The sequence below is a fragment of the Bufo bufo genome, chromosome 2 (genome assembly GCF_905171765.1).
Source record: "Bufo bufo chromosome 2, aBufBuf1.1, whole genome shotgun sequence".
Classification (NCBI taxonomy): Eukaryota; Metazoa; Chordata; class Amphibia; order Anura; family Bufonidae; genus Bufo; species Bufo bufo.
In genome coordinates this window covers 536394860-536412947 of record NC_053390.1, presented here as the reverse complement: position 1 = coordinate 536412947, position 18088 = coordinate 536394860, and the positions used below count along the sequence as shown (strand labels likewise).

The 18088-nt window shown below is 45.2% G+C and overlaps 1 protein-coding gene across 1 annotated transcript in view; it reads left to right on the top strand.

Moving 5' to 3' along the window:
• The window catches only part of GPAT3 (glycerol-3-phosphate acyltransferase 3), a 62545-nt gene extending 45656 nt beyond the window's left edge, over positions 1-16889 (top strand). The window contains exons 10-12 of the mRNA XM_040417997.1: positions 1073-1201; positions 15434-15513; positions 15799-16889. Of these exons, the coding sequence (XP_040273931.1) occupies positions 1073-1201; positions 15434-15513; positions 15799-15910 (321 nt within the window). The 3' untranslated portion in view covers positions 15911-16889. The remainder of the gene's footprint in view (positions 1-1072; positions 1202-15433; positions 15514-15798) is intronic.
• Positions 16890-18088: the final 1199 nt, after the last annotated feature.

The following is an 18088-nucleotide window of genomic DNA, read 5'->3' as shown; positions in this document are numbered from 1 at the left end:
CCTCCATCAGCCTCCGATTAAACCTCCAGCCTACATCAGCCTCAATAAGTTCCCCATCAGGCCCCCCAGCCTACATCAGCCTAAGTTCCCCATCAGGCTCCCCAGCACAGCGGGACCTGGAAGAAGACCAGGGAGGGTGAGTACAGCCAGCACAGCGCTGCCCTCACCTCCCCGTGCCTCCTGTATGCTAATAACTGCTTCCATAATGGAAGTGGTCATTAGCATTCGGAATATAAGATTTCTGGTGGGAAAAAATGCGTCTTATAGTCTGAAAAATACGGAGTTTGCAGTTTTATGTCAAAGGTGTTGTAGGAGTAAAAAAGCTACAAATGTTATTGAAAAAAAAACGACACTACTCACCTTTATACCATCTCTATCCCCCACAATATTAAGACAAATACTAAAAACAGTGTAAATATCTACAGGAACACATTCGCATCATTGTAATTTTGGGAACATCATAGGTCAATCATTACAGTACATGGGTCAACATGGTTGATATAAGAACTATGCATGGCGGCAATCCTGAGGTTTACATCTTGCAGGTATAGAACACTTTCAACCCCTACATATGGGGGGAGATCGCCAAAAGGAACTATTACATGGGGAAGCTGGATGATGGAGTATTAAAGCTGATGCGTTGGGCCCTTTAGGCCCATGTTCTCGTAGTTATTTACACGGTTGCAGTATTTGTTTTAATGTATTGTTAGCATGGTGATAGTCATGGAGTGTGTATATATTAATGCTAATGCATCCATGTCAGTACCTAGGTCTGATCGTAGCCTGTGCGCACTCCACATCCTGGGCTGTGTGTACTTTTTATGCATTGAACAAATAAAGAGACAGTTTTAATATTTGGTGAATGGCGCTTTTGTTAGACATTTGGAGAGATTGATATTCATGAGCTGAGCTCTACCAATTGTTTCTCAAGCCTCGGATCCTACCATGTACCCTTACACTTTTAGAGCAGGGCCGTCCTTTTTTGCTTTATTTGTCATTCCGCTTTGTCTCACAAAATCTTCATTGAAAAAAAGTGCAGTTATCAAATTGTCTCTATTCATGTGTCTTTCAGTATGACCCTCAGTTTGGTGATGCATTTTGGAACAGCGGTAAATACACAATGGTGAAATACCTGCTGAGAATGATGACAAGCTGGGCTATCAAGTGCAATGTATGGTACCTACCCCCAATGACAAGACAGGTATGCTATACTGTAGTTTTGCTTGTTAAGTGCTGATTTATTTGTTGCTTTCAATTAAAGGGGCTGCATGCTTGTAGCATATCATTAATGTTTCCTTACGATGTGTACTGATTACAAAGCTAAGGGTAGGGAATCATGTGAAAGCACCAAAACGCTGTATACAGCTCTCCGTTAGTCAGAGCCATGAGGTCTCACAGCTTTACATTGTATGCCACCGGGGTTTATAGAAAGAGGCACTGGCTGCGATGGGAGCTGCTCGAAAGGAAGTTCAGACCCGATTCATTTGGTATGGTGGGTCATTTACATAAAATGCTAATGCCCCGCAAAGCATTCCCCCCCCCCCCTTTTTTTATTTTATATTTTTGTGGGGACTAACAATTTTTCTATTAAATGGAATCTGTCACCAGGAAATGTATTGTTTGTTAGAACAGACACGCTGCTTTGTAGAAGTTTGTAGCACTGGCTCAGCTAATTGTAATGATACCTTTTACTTGGCGATCCATTGTTGAATTCTACTTCCTCTGCTAGCCCCTCCGCTTAGTCCTCTCACCTGGCTCTGTCAATCAAGGAGAGGGAGGAGCTGACAGAGGAAGCAGGAGAAGAGCAAGGGTGCACAGAGTGGCTTGGGTCCGCCCTCGCTGCACTTAACTTCTCATTTGCATATTGAGTCAAAGTATTTTTCCTCTAAAATGATGCAATGGATTGCTAAGATAATGTAATCAATATATTGAGCTGAGACAGTTTTACAAGGCAATGTGCTTGGCTTAGGCCAGTTTCACACAAGTGTGTTGGGTCCAGGAAACATGCTCTCTGTAACGACCGCATTTCCTGGACCAAACACTGCTTCTCTGACCAAACTCACAGCATCATACTGATTTATAATGCTGTGATTTCCTGCCTGATCATTGGTCTACTGTTAGTACAGTATAGTGGACCTGCAGTCAGGCAGTGTTGCAGGAAAATAGCTGTCAAATGGAGCATGTTTCCTGGACTGAATATGTGCATGTGTAAATGCCCCTAAAGGGGTTATCCAGGAAAAGATGTTTATGACTTATCCTCAGGATAGGTCATCAGTATCAGATCTGCGGGGGTGTGCCACCCGGGACCCCTGCTGACAGGGCCTGCGCCACCCATAAGCAGAGTAGGCAACCGCGTAGAGCGCACTCTGCCTGGGGGCGCCGGCCGCGCCCCACCCCCTACTTGTCATCCATCTGACATCATCTCCTTCTATTCCTGTACTTGCCAGCCGGATGCGCTCCGATGAGTGCGAGTCAGCTGACACACAGCTACGAGAATCTCATTTAGGCTTTCTTTCAGAAAAGTTTCTCCTGGGATTCGAACTCACGACCTTTCACATCAGAGGCAAGGCATTTAACCTCACAGCTATGAAAGCAATCCCGCGAGACCAGTGACCTCCAGAGGTGGGTCTCGCGGGATCACACGCCAAAGACACATGATCTTGGCAAGAGCCAAGGCAATGTGGACCTGGAGCACAGCGAGGAGCAGAACCTGGTGAGCACCCCTGGCAACCGCACTCTGACAACCTGCACTAGGGTGTCAGAGGCTGCAGGACAGTGACTGGCAGCAGGGTGGCACACACTTTTGTACAGGGGTCAGGGCACACCTGCTGCTTGACTAGCGGCCATAGATTCTGACTGGCACAGGGTGCCCAGCAGTGGCACATGGAGCCTAATAGGTGGCACAGACTGTCTAAAGGGCTATGAATGGTACAGGGTGCAGGACAGTGCCAGACTGGCAGAGGGCACAAGGCAGCATATTGTTTTATGTTGCCCTGGTGGCACAGGATTTCAGACAGTGGCTGAATGGCGCCTGGCAGTGAATAGGTGGCACTGCTCGTGTTTGGTGTGCCAACCTGCTGAACAGCGCAGAGTAATTGGCATCACTGGGATGGTACTAGGTGGCAGACAATGGCTGGATATTATATATACATGACCATAGTCAGACTGGCACAGGGTACACGACCATAGTTAAATGTTGCATGCAATAGGTGGCTGAAAAAGGGGCGGGAAAAGGGGTGTGGTCAATGGGCGGAGTTAAGCAGCGGCAAAATTTGCTTTTGCCTAGGGTGGCAAAAATCCTTGCACCAGCCCTGCCTGCTGATCAGCTGTTAGTAGAGGCCTTGAGCGCCGCAGCCTCTTCCTAAAGCCTCATTCACACGTCCTTGTCCGTGCTCAAATCCGTGAGCAGGTGCTCAGTGATGCCTGCGTGAAGCTGTCCATGAAGGATCCTTGTTGGGTCCGTGTGTCCGTTTTCTGCTGTCCGTGTTGCATCCGTATTTCACTGACACTGCACAGCTGAAAAATAATTTTCAAAGCATCTCTTCTTAATGATCCATGAAACACGGATGGCATTTGTGTTGTATCTGTGGGTTTTCACGGACCCATAGACTATAATAGACGTGATGGATCCGTGAACATGGACAAAATAGAGCATGCATCCGTGCTAAAAACACTGACCCACGCACAGTGCTAAAACACTGATGTCTGAATTAGAGTTGTTGCGATACCAAATTTTTGATTCGGTTTCGATACCATGAAAAAGTATTGCGATACTCGATACCATTCGATACCACGCGAAAAAAATAAACAAAAAAAGCCACGTGCATTCCTCATTTTTAAAAATGGCGAATCGCGCAGTTTTTATTTTATTTTTTCTGTTCCGGCATTCACCACCTAGATTTTTTTTAAATATTTTAATAGTTTGGACTTTTCTGACGTGGCGATGTAATATGTTTATTTATATATTTTATATGTGAAATTGGGAAAAGGGGGGTGATTTATACTTCATATTTTAGTGTTTTTTTTTTTTTTCACTTTTTATTTAATAACTATTTCCCCCCTTAGGGGCTAGAACCTGGGATCTTTCATCCCTTTTCCTATTCACCCTGATAGAGCTCTATCAGGGTGAATAGGACTCCACACTGTCCCTGCTGCTCTGTGCTTTGTGCACACAGCATCAGGGATGTTACCATGGCAACCAGGGCTTCTGTAGCGTCCTGGCTGCCATGGTAACCGATCGGAGCCCCAGGCTTACACAGCTGGGGCTCCGATCAGAAGCTGCCACTGCACCACCAATGAGGGGGAGTGGAGAGGTCCCTGTGGCCACTGCCACCAATGATTTTAATACTGGAGGGTTGAGAGGGGCCGGCGCACTGTGCCACCAATGATTTTAATGGGATGGGGGGATTGAGGGGGGGGGGGCACACTGCACCACCAATGATTTTACCCCTTTATACAGGAGGCGGGTACTAGCAGATCAGCGGCAGTTAACTGCCGCTGATCGCAGCTCCCTGTCAGGGGCAGGGTGCCCGCAATGCGATTCTGCTGCCGGCACCCGCCTCCTGTATGTGTTAAAGACTGACTACTGTATATGAGTCCAGACTTTAACTATTAGGCCACACAGAGCGGCGCCCAGCGATGTCTCAGCACTCACCATTTAGTCCTGGGCGCCGCTCCGTTCGCCCGCAGTGCCCCATTACTGTCTCCTCTCCTGCTCCACATGCTGCTGATTACTATCGGAGCGATGGGAGGAGACATCAGCTTCACTAGTGGGCGTTCCTTCTCCCTGGCTGTAGCGCTGTCCAATCGCAGCGCAGGGAAAAGGAACGCCCACTAGTGAAGCTGATGTCTCCTCCCATCGCTCCGATAGTAATCCTATCATTGGTGGCGCAGTGCGCCCGCCCCTCCTCCGCCCCTCTCTTCTCATTGCCGCCCCTCCTCCACCCCCTCTCTTCTCATTGCCGCCCCTCCTCCGCCCCTCTCTTCTCATTGCCGCCCCTCCTCCGCCCCTCTCTTCTCATTGGTGGCAGCGGCAGCAGCACAGGGGGAGGGAGGACAGCTTCCTTCTCCCCGTGCTGCTGAGAGAGAACATGAGCGCGCCGATAGCAGCGCGCTCATGTTCAGAGATACTAGACTGCGCAGAAGCGCAGCCCAGTATCGAAAAAACGGAAATCCCGGTATCGTATCGATACCGGGACAAAAGTATCGATTGGGTATCGAAATTTCGATACCCGCAACAACCCTAGTCTGAATACACACATTAAAATAAATAGGGACGTGTGCTGTTCGTGGAGAACATGTGCAGCACACGTCCGTGAAACACTGACGTGTGAATGAGGCTTAAGCCATTGACATCACTGTACATCGGCCTAGTTGGAGCTTAGCCCCATTCAAGTCAATGGGTCTTAGCTGCAATACCAAGCACTGCCACTATACAATGTACGGCGCTGTCCTTAGAAAGCAGCTGGGAGCCTGCCTCTTTAACCACCTCCGGACCGCCTAACGCAGGATTGCGTTCCGGAGGTGGCAGCGCTGCGCAGAGTCACGCATATACGCGTCATCTCGCGAGACGCGAGATTTCGCTCCAAGCCGGCCCGCGCATGCGCATCGCGGGCCGGCAAAATTCAAAGAACAAGTTCGTCACCAGCCTGCCAGCAACGATCATTGGCTGGCAGGCTGGCGATTTTCAAAAAATCCAATCCAAAGTCATATAACAGATCATATTAGTAAATATGATCTGTTATATGGCTTGTCTGCTCCTGTGCTGGTCCTTTTCGTCGGTTGGATCCAGCACAGGACCAGACTGAACTGTGAGTACACCAACACTACACCTTAGCCCCAGATCACCCACCTGCACCCCAATTAACCCTTTGATCACCCCTTTGATCGCCCCTGTCAATCACTAGTGAAAGGAAAAAAAGTGATCAGTGTAAACTGTCACTTTTTTTTTTTCACTGGTATTGGCTGTTAGGTTTTAGGGATAGTTTAGGCCCCTTGGTTAGGTAGTTAGCGTCAGTTAGCGCCCACCCCACCGCACCCACTTTTATTCGCTGTTTAGCGTATCGCTAATCAGCATTTGTACTTTTATAGTATCTGTAAGTGATCAAAACTGATCACGGTCAGATCTATAATAGTATTAGTGTCACCTTAGCTCGCCCTCCACCCAAAACGCAGTGTTTGCCCGATCAGGCCTGATCGGTCGCCCACACGTGCGTTCACCCACGCCCGCCCCACCGCAGTGACAAAAAATTATTATTTTTTGATCACTGCACATTCATTTTACACGCACTGCGGCGATAAAAAAATCAGTTTTGATATTTTTTATCAACCGCAGCAGCCTCCGGTACTTCGCTAGCCTCCCCTTTGTAAGACAGGTTTGCTTTTTTTCTTGGGTAGTCTCAGGGAATACCCCTAAATTTAGTAGTCCAAAATGTCAAACAGGGGGTATTCTTCTGAAGAGGCCTACAGGATTCTGACCCAGTCGGATGAGGAGTGGGAACCCTCATCTGACGAATCTAGCGGGTCAGAATATGAACCTGTGGAAAGCAGTGGCTCTCTGACCCAAAGTTCGGACGAGGAGGTGGAGGTCCCTGGCAGCACCAGGCGTACCCGGCCCCATGTCGCTAGACCACAGGTTACGCAGGATCCGCTTCAAGAGCAGCAGAGTGGGGCTGTCGCTGCCGGATCACGTGGTGAGGCATACACCAGCAGCGCAGCCCTTCCTGGACCTAGTACCAGCACTGCCGTACAACCTGGTGAAGTAGCGAGCACCAGAAGGGCAGTTGAAGCTGGTACGGTGGCACGTGCAATAGTTACCCCGTCGCAGCCACCGCAAAGACGGGCCCGTAGAGCCCCTAGAGTCCCTGAGGTGCTGGCAAATCCTGATTGGCAGTCACCAACTTCAGCCGCACCAGTAGTTCCCCCTTTCACCGCCCAGTCTGGAGTTCGGGTTGAGACGGCTCAAATCGGTTCGGCCCTGGGATTTTTTGAGCTGTTCTTGACTGCGGAGCTCTTGGACTTAGTCGTGGCAGAGACCAACCAGTATGCCACACAATTTATAACCGCTAACCCGGGAAGCTATTATGCCCAGCCTTTCCGGTGGAAACCAGTCCAAGTTTCCGAGCTTAAAATTTTTTTGGGCCTTCTCCTCAACATGGGCCTGACAAAAAAGCATGAATTGCGGTCATATTGGTCAACGCACCCAATTCATCACATGCCCATGTTCTCTGCTGCTATGTCCAGGACACGATTTGAGACCATCCTACGTTTTCTGCATTTTAGCGACAATACCACCTCCCGTCCCAGAGGCCACCCTGCTTTTGACCGGCTCCACAAAATTCGGCCCCTCATAGACCATTTCAACCTGAAATTTGCAGATTTGTATACCCCTGAGCAAAACATCTGCGTAGACGAGTCCCTAATACATTTTACCGGGCGCCTTGGCTTCAAACAATACATCCCAAGCAAGCGTGCCCGGTATGGGGTCAAATTGTATAAGCTCTGTGAAAGGGCCACAGGCTATACCCACAAATTTCGGATCTATGAGGGAAAAGATCAGACCCTGGAGCCGGTCGGTTGCCCTGACTACCTGGGGAGCAGTAGGAAGACAGTCTGGGACTTGGTGTCACCCTTATTCGGCAAGGGGTACCATCTTTATGTGGACAATTTCTACACAAGTGTGGCCCTCTTTAGGCATTTGTTTCTAGAACGGATTTGCGCCTGTGGCACCATGCGAACTAGTCGCGTGGGCTTCCCCCAACGGCTTGTAACCACCCGTCTTGCAAGGGGGCAGAGGGCTGCCTTGTGTAACGAAGAACTGCTCGCGGTGAAATGGAGAGACAAGCGTGACGTTTACATGCTCTCCTCCATTCACGCAGACACGACAATCCAAATTGAGCGAGCAACCCGTGTCATTGAAAAGCCCCTCTGTGTCCACGACTATAATGCGCTCATGGGAGGGGTGGACTTCAATGACCAGATGTTGTCTCCGTATTTAGTTTCCCGCAGAACCAGACGCTGGTATAAGAAGGTGTCTGTATATTTAATTCAATTGGCGCTCTACAATAGTTTTGTTCTCTACAGTAAGGCTGGGAGAACAGGATCCTTCCTCAAATTCCAGGAAGAGATCATCGAGAACCTCCTTTACCCAGGAGGTTCCGTGGCCCCATCCACCAGTGTAGTTAGCCGTCTACACGAGCGACATTTCCCCAGTGTCGTTCCTGGTACCTCAACCCAACCGTCACCCCGAAAAAGATGTCGTGTCTGTAGCAGGAGTGGAATAAGGCGTGACACCCGCTATTTCTGTCCTGACTGTGCTGACCACCCTGCCCTATGCTATGGAGAGTGTTTCCGGAAGTACCACACACAGGTACACTTAGCATAGGGATCACATCTCACCAGGACAGGCACACAGGGCTATTAGGGCCCATTCACTCACAGCTGCTGCAAACCTCTCCTTTCACCTGGGATAAAGTGCATAATGTACTTCGCCACATCTTTGGGCGATTTGCGCTTTGCACATTGTCCCATGGGGAAGGAGAGGTTTGTTCTATAAAAGGTAAAAAAAACTAAACAAAAAAAAAAATACCGGTAAGTAAAAAAGTTAAATGTTCAGTTAAAAAAGTTTAAAAAAAGTTTCTATGTTCTGTTCAACAGTTAATAAAGTTATTGCTTTGCGGCCTGGTTTTTTCTTTTTTGTTTTGTTTTTTTTACCTTTCAGGTGGACCAACCGATCGACTAGCTGCAGCACTGATGTGCATTCGGACAGAAGCATTGCGCTGCTGTCAGATTACACGCAAGTCGGTGTATGCGGCGCTGCAAGACGAGATTTCTCCTCTGCAGTAAAAGATACGTTTGCCGAGGCATATGAGCTGAGGAGGTGGCGGTGTTCATATACTTTGGCAAACACTTTGTATATATAAAAAAAAAAATCCCGGCAATGATTTATTCATCCACATCGATTGATGTGAATGGAGAAATCTGGTTTGCCAGGGCATACGAGCTGAAGTGGGTATGGATGTTGGGCGGAGCTCCTATGTCCTGGCAGACGCCTTTCCCCTCCTTTTTCTTTTTTTGGCAGAGATTTTTTCATCCACATTGATCGATGCGAATGAAGAAATCTGTGCCGTTCATTTTTTTCTTTCAGCCCAGAGGCTGAACGGAAAAAAAAAATCTCATTACCCGTATGCTCAATATAAGGAGAATAGCAGAAACTCCTAATGCTGGGCATACATGTAATGATTGCGGAGACCCTCAAATGGCAGGGCAGTACAAACACCCCACAAATAACACCATTTTGGAAAGAAGACACCCCAAGGTATTCGCTGAGGGGCATATTGAGTCCATGAAAGATTGAAATTTTTGTCCCAAGTTAGCGGAAAGGGAGACTTTGTGAGAACAAAATCAAAAAAATCAATTTCCGCTAACTTGTGCCAAATTTTTTTTTTTTCAATGAACTCGCCATGCCCCTCATTGAATACCTTGGGGTGTCTTCTTTCCAAAATGGGGTCACATGTGGGGTATTTATACTGCCCTGGCATTTTAGGGGCCCCAAAGCGTGAGAAGAAGTCTGGTATCCAAATGTCTAAAAATGCCCTCCTAAAAGGAATTTGGGCACCTTTGCCCACCTAGGCTGCAAAAAAGTGTCACACATGTGGTATCTCCGTATTCAGCAGAAGTTGGGGAATATGTTTTGGGGTGTCATTTTACATATACCCATGCTGGGTGAGATAAATATCTTGGTCAAATGCCAACTTTGTATAAAAAAAATGGGAAAAGTTGTCTTTTGCCAAGATATTTCTCTCACCCAGCATGGGTATATGTAAAAAGACACCCCAAAACACATTCCCCACCTTCTCCTGAGTACGGAGATTCCAGATGTGTGACACTTTTTTGCAGCCTAGGTGGGCAAAGGGGCCCACATTCCAAAGAGCACCTTTCGGATTTCACAGGTCATTTACCTACTTACCAGACATTAGGGCCCCTGGAAAATGCCAGGGCAGTATAACTACCCCACAAGTGACCCCATTTTGGAAAGAAGACACCCCAAGGTATTCCGTGAGGGGCATGGCAAGTTCCTAGAATTTTTTATTTTTTGTCACAAGTTAGTGGAAAATGATGATTTTTTTTTTTTTTTTTTTTTTTTCATACAAAGTCTCATATTCCACTAACTTGTGACAAAAAATAAAAATTTCCATGAACTCACTATGCCTATCAGCGAATACCTTGGGGTCTCTTCTTTCCAAAATGGGGTCACTTGTGGGGTAGTTATACTGCCCTGGCATTCTAGGGGCCCAAATGTGTGGTAAGGAGTTTGAAATCAAATTCAGTAAAAAATGACCTATGAAATCCAAAAGGTGCTCTTTGGAATGTGGGCCCCTTTGCCCACCTAGGCTGCAAAAAAGTGTCACACATCTGGTATCCCCGTACTCAGGAGAAGTTGAGGAATGTGTTTTGGGGTGTCTTTTTACATATACCCATGCTGGGTGAGATAAATATCTTGGTCAAATGCCAACTTTGTATAAAAAAATGGGAAAAGTTGTCTTTTGCCAAGATATTTCTCTCACCCAGCATGGGTATATGTAAAATGACACCCCAAAACACATTCCCCACCTTCTCCTGAGTACGGAGATACCAGATGTGTGACACTTTTTTGCAGCCTAGGTGGGCAAAGGGGCCCATATTCCAAAGAGCACCTTTCGGATTTGACAGGTCATTTTTTTCAGAATTTGATTTCAAACTCCTTACCACACATTTGGGCCCCTAGAATGACAGGGCAGTATAACTACCCCACAAGTGACCCCATTTTGGAAAGAAGAGACCCCAAGGTATTCGCTGATGGGCATAGTGAGTTCATGGAAGTTTTTATTTTTTGTCACAAGTTAGTGGAATATGAGACTTTGTATGAAAAAAAAAAAAAAAAAAAAAAAATCATAATTTTCCACTAACTTGTGACAAAAAATAAAAAATTCTAGGAACTCGCCATGCCCCTCACGGAATACCTTGGGGTGTCTTCTTTCCAAAATGGGGTCACTTGTGGGGTAGTTATACTGCCCTGTCATTCTAGGGGCCCAAATGTGTGGTAAGGAGTTTGAAATCAAATTCTGAAAAAAATGACCTGTCAAATCCGAAAGGTGCTCTTTGGAATATGGGCCCCTTTGCCCACCTAGGCTGCAAAAAAGTGTCACACATCTGGTATCTCCGTACTCAGGAGAAGTTGAGGAATGTGTTTTGGGGTGTCTTTTTACATATACCCATGCTGGGTGAGATAAATATCTTGGTCAAATGCCAACTTTGTATAAAAAAATGGGAAAAGTTGTCTTTTGCCAAGATATTTCTCTCACCCAGCATGGGTATATATAAAATGACACCCCAAAACACATTCCCCACCTTCTCCTGAGTACGGAGATACCAGATGTGTGACACTTTTTTGCAGCCTAGGTGGGCAAAGGGGCCCATATTCCAAAGAGCACCTTTCGGATTTGACAGGTCATTTTTTTCAGAATTTGATTTCAAACTCCTTACCACACATTTGGGCCCCTAGAATGCCAGGGCAGTATAACTACCCCACAAGTGACCCCATTTTGGAAAGAAGAGACCCCAAGGTATTTCGTTATGGGCATAGTGAGTTCATAGAAGTTTTTATTTTTTGTCACAAGTTAGTGGAATATGAGACTTTGTAAGAAAAAAAAAAAAAAAAATCATCATTTTCCGCTAACTTGTGACAAAAAATAAAAAGTTCTATGAACTCACTATGCCCATCAGCGAATACCTTAGGGTGTGTACTTTCCGAAATGGGGTCATTTGTGGGGTGTTTGTACTGTCTGGCCATTGTAGAACCTCAGGAAACATGACAGGTGCTCAGAAAGTCAGAGCTGCTTCAAAAAGCAGAAATTCACATTTTTGTACCATAGTTTGTAAACGCTATAACTTTTACCCAAACCATTTTTTTTTTACCCAAACATTTTTTTTTTATCAAAGACATGTAGAACTATAAATTTAGAGCAAAATTTCTATATGGATCTCGTTTTTTTTGCAAAATTTTACAACTGAAAGTGAAAAATGTCATTTTTTTGCAAAAAAATCGTTAAATTTCGATTAATAACAAAAAAAGTAAAAATGTCAGCAGCAATGAAATACCACCAAATGAAAGCTCTATTAGTGAGAAGAAAAGGAGGTAAAATTCATTTGGGTGGTAAGTTGCATGACCGAGCAATAAACGGTGAAAGTAGTGTAGGTCAGAAGTGTAAAAAGTGGCCTGGTCTTTCAGGGTGTTTAAGCACTGGGGGCTGAGGTGGTTAACCAGAGCTCCGGTGAGCGCAGCAACTCCCTGAAACAGCTGATCAGCAGGGGGGCAGAAACTCGAACCCCCGCTGATGTCATAATGTTGACTTATCCTGAGGATGTCATTATTACCTTTTCCAGGAAATCCCATTTAATAATGAGTTTCCCGGTGACACTACCTTGAAGACACAATTTTATCCTCGTGGCTGTTCTTTAATAAGTGTCCCAGTGAGCTGCTTTTCACTTTAAGAGTTTTTATTGTCCCTGATGTGTACAAAGGTTTGCTTTTCAGAAAATGCTTTGCCCACCATGTTCACTATGGTTCGGCTGTTAGTACACAGTGTGCTAAATTATGTACCGGCACTTGACCGCTTCATTACCGGCGTGTTTACTCCCCCTTCCTTACCAGGCCAATTTTTCAGTTGTAGCAAATAACTAATTAGTTTCTGAGCGAGCAAACGTGTATTTGATATTATTTTTCACGGGGCACCTTAGACCTTTTTTTTGTGCCATTAGATGACCGATATATATTTTTTTAGTACTTAAGGAAAAACTGTGAAAATTAGGAAAAAATTTTTTTTTCCTTGCTTATAATTTTTTTTGTAACTGTTCCAAACTGTTTAAAGACAAAACATTTCTAAAACCATTACCATACGTTTGTAAATGGAAGCTATTTATGTAATTTATTTGCTAGCTGGGCCCGCCGCAAGACTTCTATGGCTCCATACTGCCAGAAAAATGTTGTACAACGCCAAAACATTACAAGCCCCTTGAAAGTGACTTTTTTAGGTTGTTCCCCTGGGTAAATTTGGACATTTTAAGTGGGTTTTTAAAAAAAAAAAATTCTATATTTATATTTTGCACAGAAAAAAAAACACTACTATACTAAATATAGCTAAAATGAATACCTAGATTTTTAAAATAAAGTGTGTATGTAATAACTGAATGTGCTGACATTTACATAGTTGAATGTGCTGACAACAAAATCGCACACAAATTTAAAAATGGAAATCAAATTTTTCAACCCATGGAGGTCTGGATTTGGAGTCACACTCAAAATTAAAGTGGAAATACACACTACAGGCTGATCCAACTTTGATGTAACGTCCTTAAAACAAGTCAAAATGAGGCTCAGTAGTGCGTGTGGCCTCCACGTGCCTGTATGACCTCCCTACAACGCCTGTGCATGCTCCTGATGAGGTGGCGGACGGTCTCCTGAGGGATCTCCTCCCAGACCTGGACTAAAGCATCTGCCAACTCCTGGACAGTCTGTGGTGCAACGTGACGTTGGTGGATAGAGCGAGACATGATGTCCCAGATGTGCTCAATTGGATTCAGGTCTGGGGAACGGGAGGGCCAGTCCATAGCATCAATGCCTTCGTCTTGCAGGAACTGCTGACACACTCCAGCCACATGAGGTATAGCATTGTCTTGCATTAGGAGGAACCCAGGGTCAACCGCACCAGCATATGGTCTCACAAGGGGTCTGAGGATCTCATCTCGGTACCTAATGGCAGTCAGGTTACCTCTGGCGAGCACATGGAGGGCTGTGTGGCCCTCCAAAGAAATGCCACCCCACACCAATACTGACCCAATGCCAAACCGGTCATGCTGGAGGATGTTGCAGGCAGCAGAACGTTCTCCACGGCGTCTCAAGACTCTGTCACGACTGTCACATGAGCTCAGCTCAGTGTGAACCTGCTTTCATCTGTGAAGAGCACAGGGCGCCAGTGGCGAATTTGCCAATCTTGGTGTTCTCTGGCAAATGCCAAACGTCCTGGACGGTGTTGGGCTGTAAGCACAACCCCCACCTGTGGATGTCGGGCCCTCATATCGCCCTCATGGAGTCTGTTTCTGACCATTTGAGCAGACACATGCACATTTGTGGCCTGCTGGAGGTCATTTTGCAGGGCTCTGGCAGTGCTCCTCCTGTTCCTCCTTGCACAAAGGCGGAGGTAGCGGTCCTGCTGCTGGGTTGTTGCCCTCCTACGGCCTCCTCCACGTCTCCTGATGTACTGGCCTGTCTCCTGGTAGCGCCTCCATGCTCTGGACACTACGCTGACAGACACAGCAAACCTTCTTGCCACAGCTCGCATTGATGTGCCATCCTGGATAAGCTGCACTACCTGAGCCACTTGTGTGGGTTGTAGACTCCGTCTCATGCTACCACTAGAGTAAAAGCACCGCCAGCATTCGAAAGTGACCAAAACATCAGCCAGGAAGCATAGGAACTGAGAAGTGGTCTGTGGTCACCACCTGCAGAACCACTCCTTTATTGTGGGTGTCTTGCTAATTGCCTATAATTTCAACCTGTTGTCTATCCCATTTGCACAACAGCATGTGAAATTGATTGTCACTCAGTGGACAGTTTGATTTCACAGAAGTGTGATTGACTTGGAGTTACATTGTGTTGTTTAAGTGTTCCCTTCATTTTTTTGAGCAGTGTGTGTGTGTATGTATATGTGTGTGTGTGTGTATATATATATATATATATATATATATATATTGGTGGGGTGTTTGGTTGTGTATGTAGTCAGCTATACTATTGCTATAACCTTTTTTTTTTTTTCTTTTTTTTTTGTGTTTCTCTTTATTCTGTTTTTCAGATTTATTTATTTTTACTGATTTTTTTATTTTTAAGGTGAATTAAGGAACAGGTTAATTCACAGTATGCAGCGTCACTGTTAATTTTACAGCCAGCAGGGGGCACTATTACATCTTATACGTCAGGTTAAGAGCCCACCGCCACAATGTATAAAGTCATGCGGCGGTGGGCAAGAGGTTAAAGGGGGGCTTCCTGGCAATAAATATTGATGACCTATCCTTGGCATAGGTTTTCAATATGAGATTGGTGGAGATCTGTCTCCTGGCACATCTGCTGATTGGCTGTTTTTTACAGAAAATGTGGTGCACCAGCACCGATCCCTACACTGTGCACCAGTTGGGAAACATTGCATGCTCAGCCCTATTGACTTGAAACTTGAAAATTGATTTTCTAGCATATCCTTTTTTATAATTAATAGGACTTCTGATCAATTCTCTAAAATTATTAATAGAATATTCATATATTGTGACCCCTGTCACATTGGATGTAATTCAGATTGCGAAATGTAAATTTACTCCATTTGTTTGACATTTTTTATTTTCTCAGGAGGGTGAAGATGCTGTTCAGTTTGCCAACAGAGTTAAATCTGCTATTGCTAAACGAGGTGGACTGATTGAACTACCCTGGTACGTATACAGAGTTTTTCAGTACAAGCTAATATTTATTTCCCCCATACCAAACTCAAAAGGGTCCAATAAGATTTTTAGCCCAAAATAATTAAAATGCCATAAAAAAATGCCTCAAATGGTGTACATAGCTTTTAACGTCTGGCTGCAGCTAAAAGTGCTGTAGATAGATAGGATGGGTGTCCGTGGGTAGCAGTCATGGGACTTTTTTTTTTTTTCAATGGTACTTGCATAATTAGGCCATCAGTGTTGTTTTCTGAATGTTTCTATTCTCTGATTTTGTAGGGACGGAGGCCTGAAAAGAGACAAAGTGAAAGAGTCATTTAAGCAGGAACAGCAGAAGAACTACAGTAAAATTATTGCAGGAGAAAATAATGTTTTTCAGAAGGATAACTGATCAATACAAAGTTTTATAGACTGAAAGCATACTTCTGGCCTTGTTCTTTTTCCAGATTTACCCGTCATCCTTCTATTAGATATAGTCTTTGTTTTTCACTTGACTTGAACGAAGGACTTTCCCCCAAAAATATCCAGGAAAGCTATAACTATTCAAGTGTAGTCAACCATGACACGATGCCAAGGGTTTACTGATATTGGGTTACGTTGACTAGGGAAAATCGTTTTGATAAAAATGGATTTTTAGCTGTCATAGTACGTTTGGGTACGAATATCAGGAATATGATTGGTGATTGCTTTACTAGATACCAGGCCAAGGCAGCCTTATTTGTGTGCACTATATCATCACCATTTTCACAGACCTGATACCATTGACATAAAAATGAACTGGAATGAGCAATATGAATGTTTTCTGAATGATGTGATTATTGCACAATTACGGTATATTTTTACTTGCAACTCAGATTAAATAACACGTGTGGATATTGTCGCTAGATTCTTGTGGGGTTTTGGTCTCCAGTGACTGGGAGTTTTCATTTACTTTCAGTAGGTATTCCAGTTTCAGCACATAGGGGGAGTTATGCCATGTGCCAATGCACTTTCTGTTTCGCCTTGCAGTCCAATATTGTGAACCTTCCTTATTCCCAGGGGATGAATATTTGCCTTGGTAATGCAATGGACATGCAGGTACTGTATATGGCTCATTACAGTACTGATTGGCAAAGGACTGTGTGGCAAAACTGTCACAGTTTACTGCGGTTTCTCAGCAGGAACGGGTGGAGCGCATGTTATCACCCACTTGGCACACTACCACACTACCTGGCTTATGAGAGCAATGTATGATCAATAGCTGTATGATCATCACTTGACTAGGACTGAAATAATGAAGATTGCCATTAAAAAACAAATACTTTTTAATTTTTGATGTATGCAAATTTATTTGTAAAACAGTTCAGACACTAGACTAATTACAGCACAGTTGTGAGAAGAATTTATGAACCTTTGTAATAATTTTCTTTGACTTACAGTCTATGACACATTATATCTAGTTAATTTTACACAAAAAGTACCGTATTTTCCGGCGTATAAGACGACTTTCTAACACTAGAAATTCTTTTCAGAAGTCGGGGGTCGTCCTATACGCCGGGTATACTCAGATCCGATGGTATATTCTAACCCCCAGGCGTTCCCATGGTGACAGGGACGCTTGCCTGGGGTTTAGATTATACAGGGACCCGCGGCTCAGAGGAGTATACATTTATTAACTGTAATCCGTAACTTTAACTTTAAATCAGCGCTCATCTCTTTACTAGGGTACCTTACTCTCAGCTCCGGTAACAAGCAGTGCGGTCGGCGCTCACTCACTAGGCGGCGCAGGCGTGTGACGTCAGTGAGTGAGCCCCGCCCGCACTGCCTGTTATCGGAGCTGAGAGTAAGGTACCCTAGTAAAGAGATGAGCGCTGATTTAAAGTTACGGATTACAGTTAATAAATGTATACTCCTCTGAGCGGCGGGGAGGGGGATCTGTGGATGGCACATGGGGAGGGGGATCTGTGGATGGCACATGGGGAGGGGGATCTGTGGATGGCACTGTTATGGGGAGGGGGATCTGTGGATGGCACTGTTATGGAGAGGGGGATCTGTGGATGGCACATTTAGCATAAGATACTATATAGTGTCATCCACTGATCTCCCTCCCCATAACAGTGCCATCCACAGATCCCCCTCCTCATAACAGTGCCATCCACAGATCCCTCTCCTCATAACAGTGTCATCCACAGATCCCCCTCATAACAGTGCCATCCACAGATCCCAGTCAGTTCCCTGGACTGGAGAAGATCGTCTTGAGGACAGGGAGGGCTGGGCATTCAGGGGTAGTCTTATACGGCGAGTATAGCCCAAACCCTATATTTTTAATGGAAAAGTTGGGGGTCGTCTTATACGCCCAGTCGTCTTATACGCCGGAATATATGGTAACTGTAGATACTTGTAGTCATCCTGATGCATTTCCCTTCAGTTGGTGTGTTAACAGCACCTACAGCAGGTCCTTTCTTGTGTTTCTAGGGATGCTCACCGTCATCATTGGAGTATATGCTCACACTTTAAGGGGTCTTAAAGAAGAACTCCCTTAAAAAATGTATTCTCTGACTTGTTAGGAAGGTGATGTAATATGTGGTGA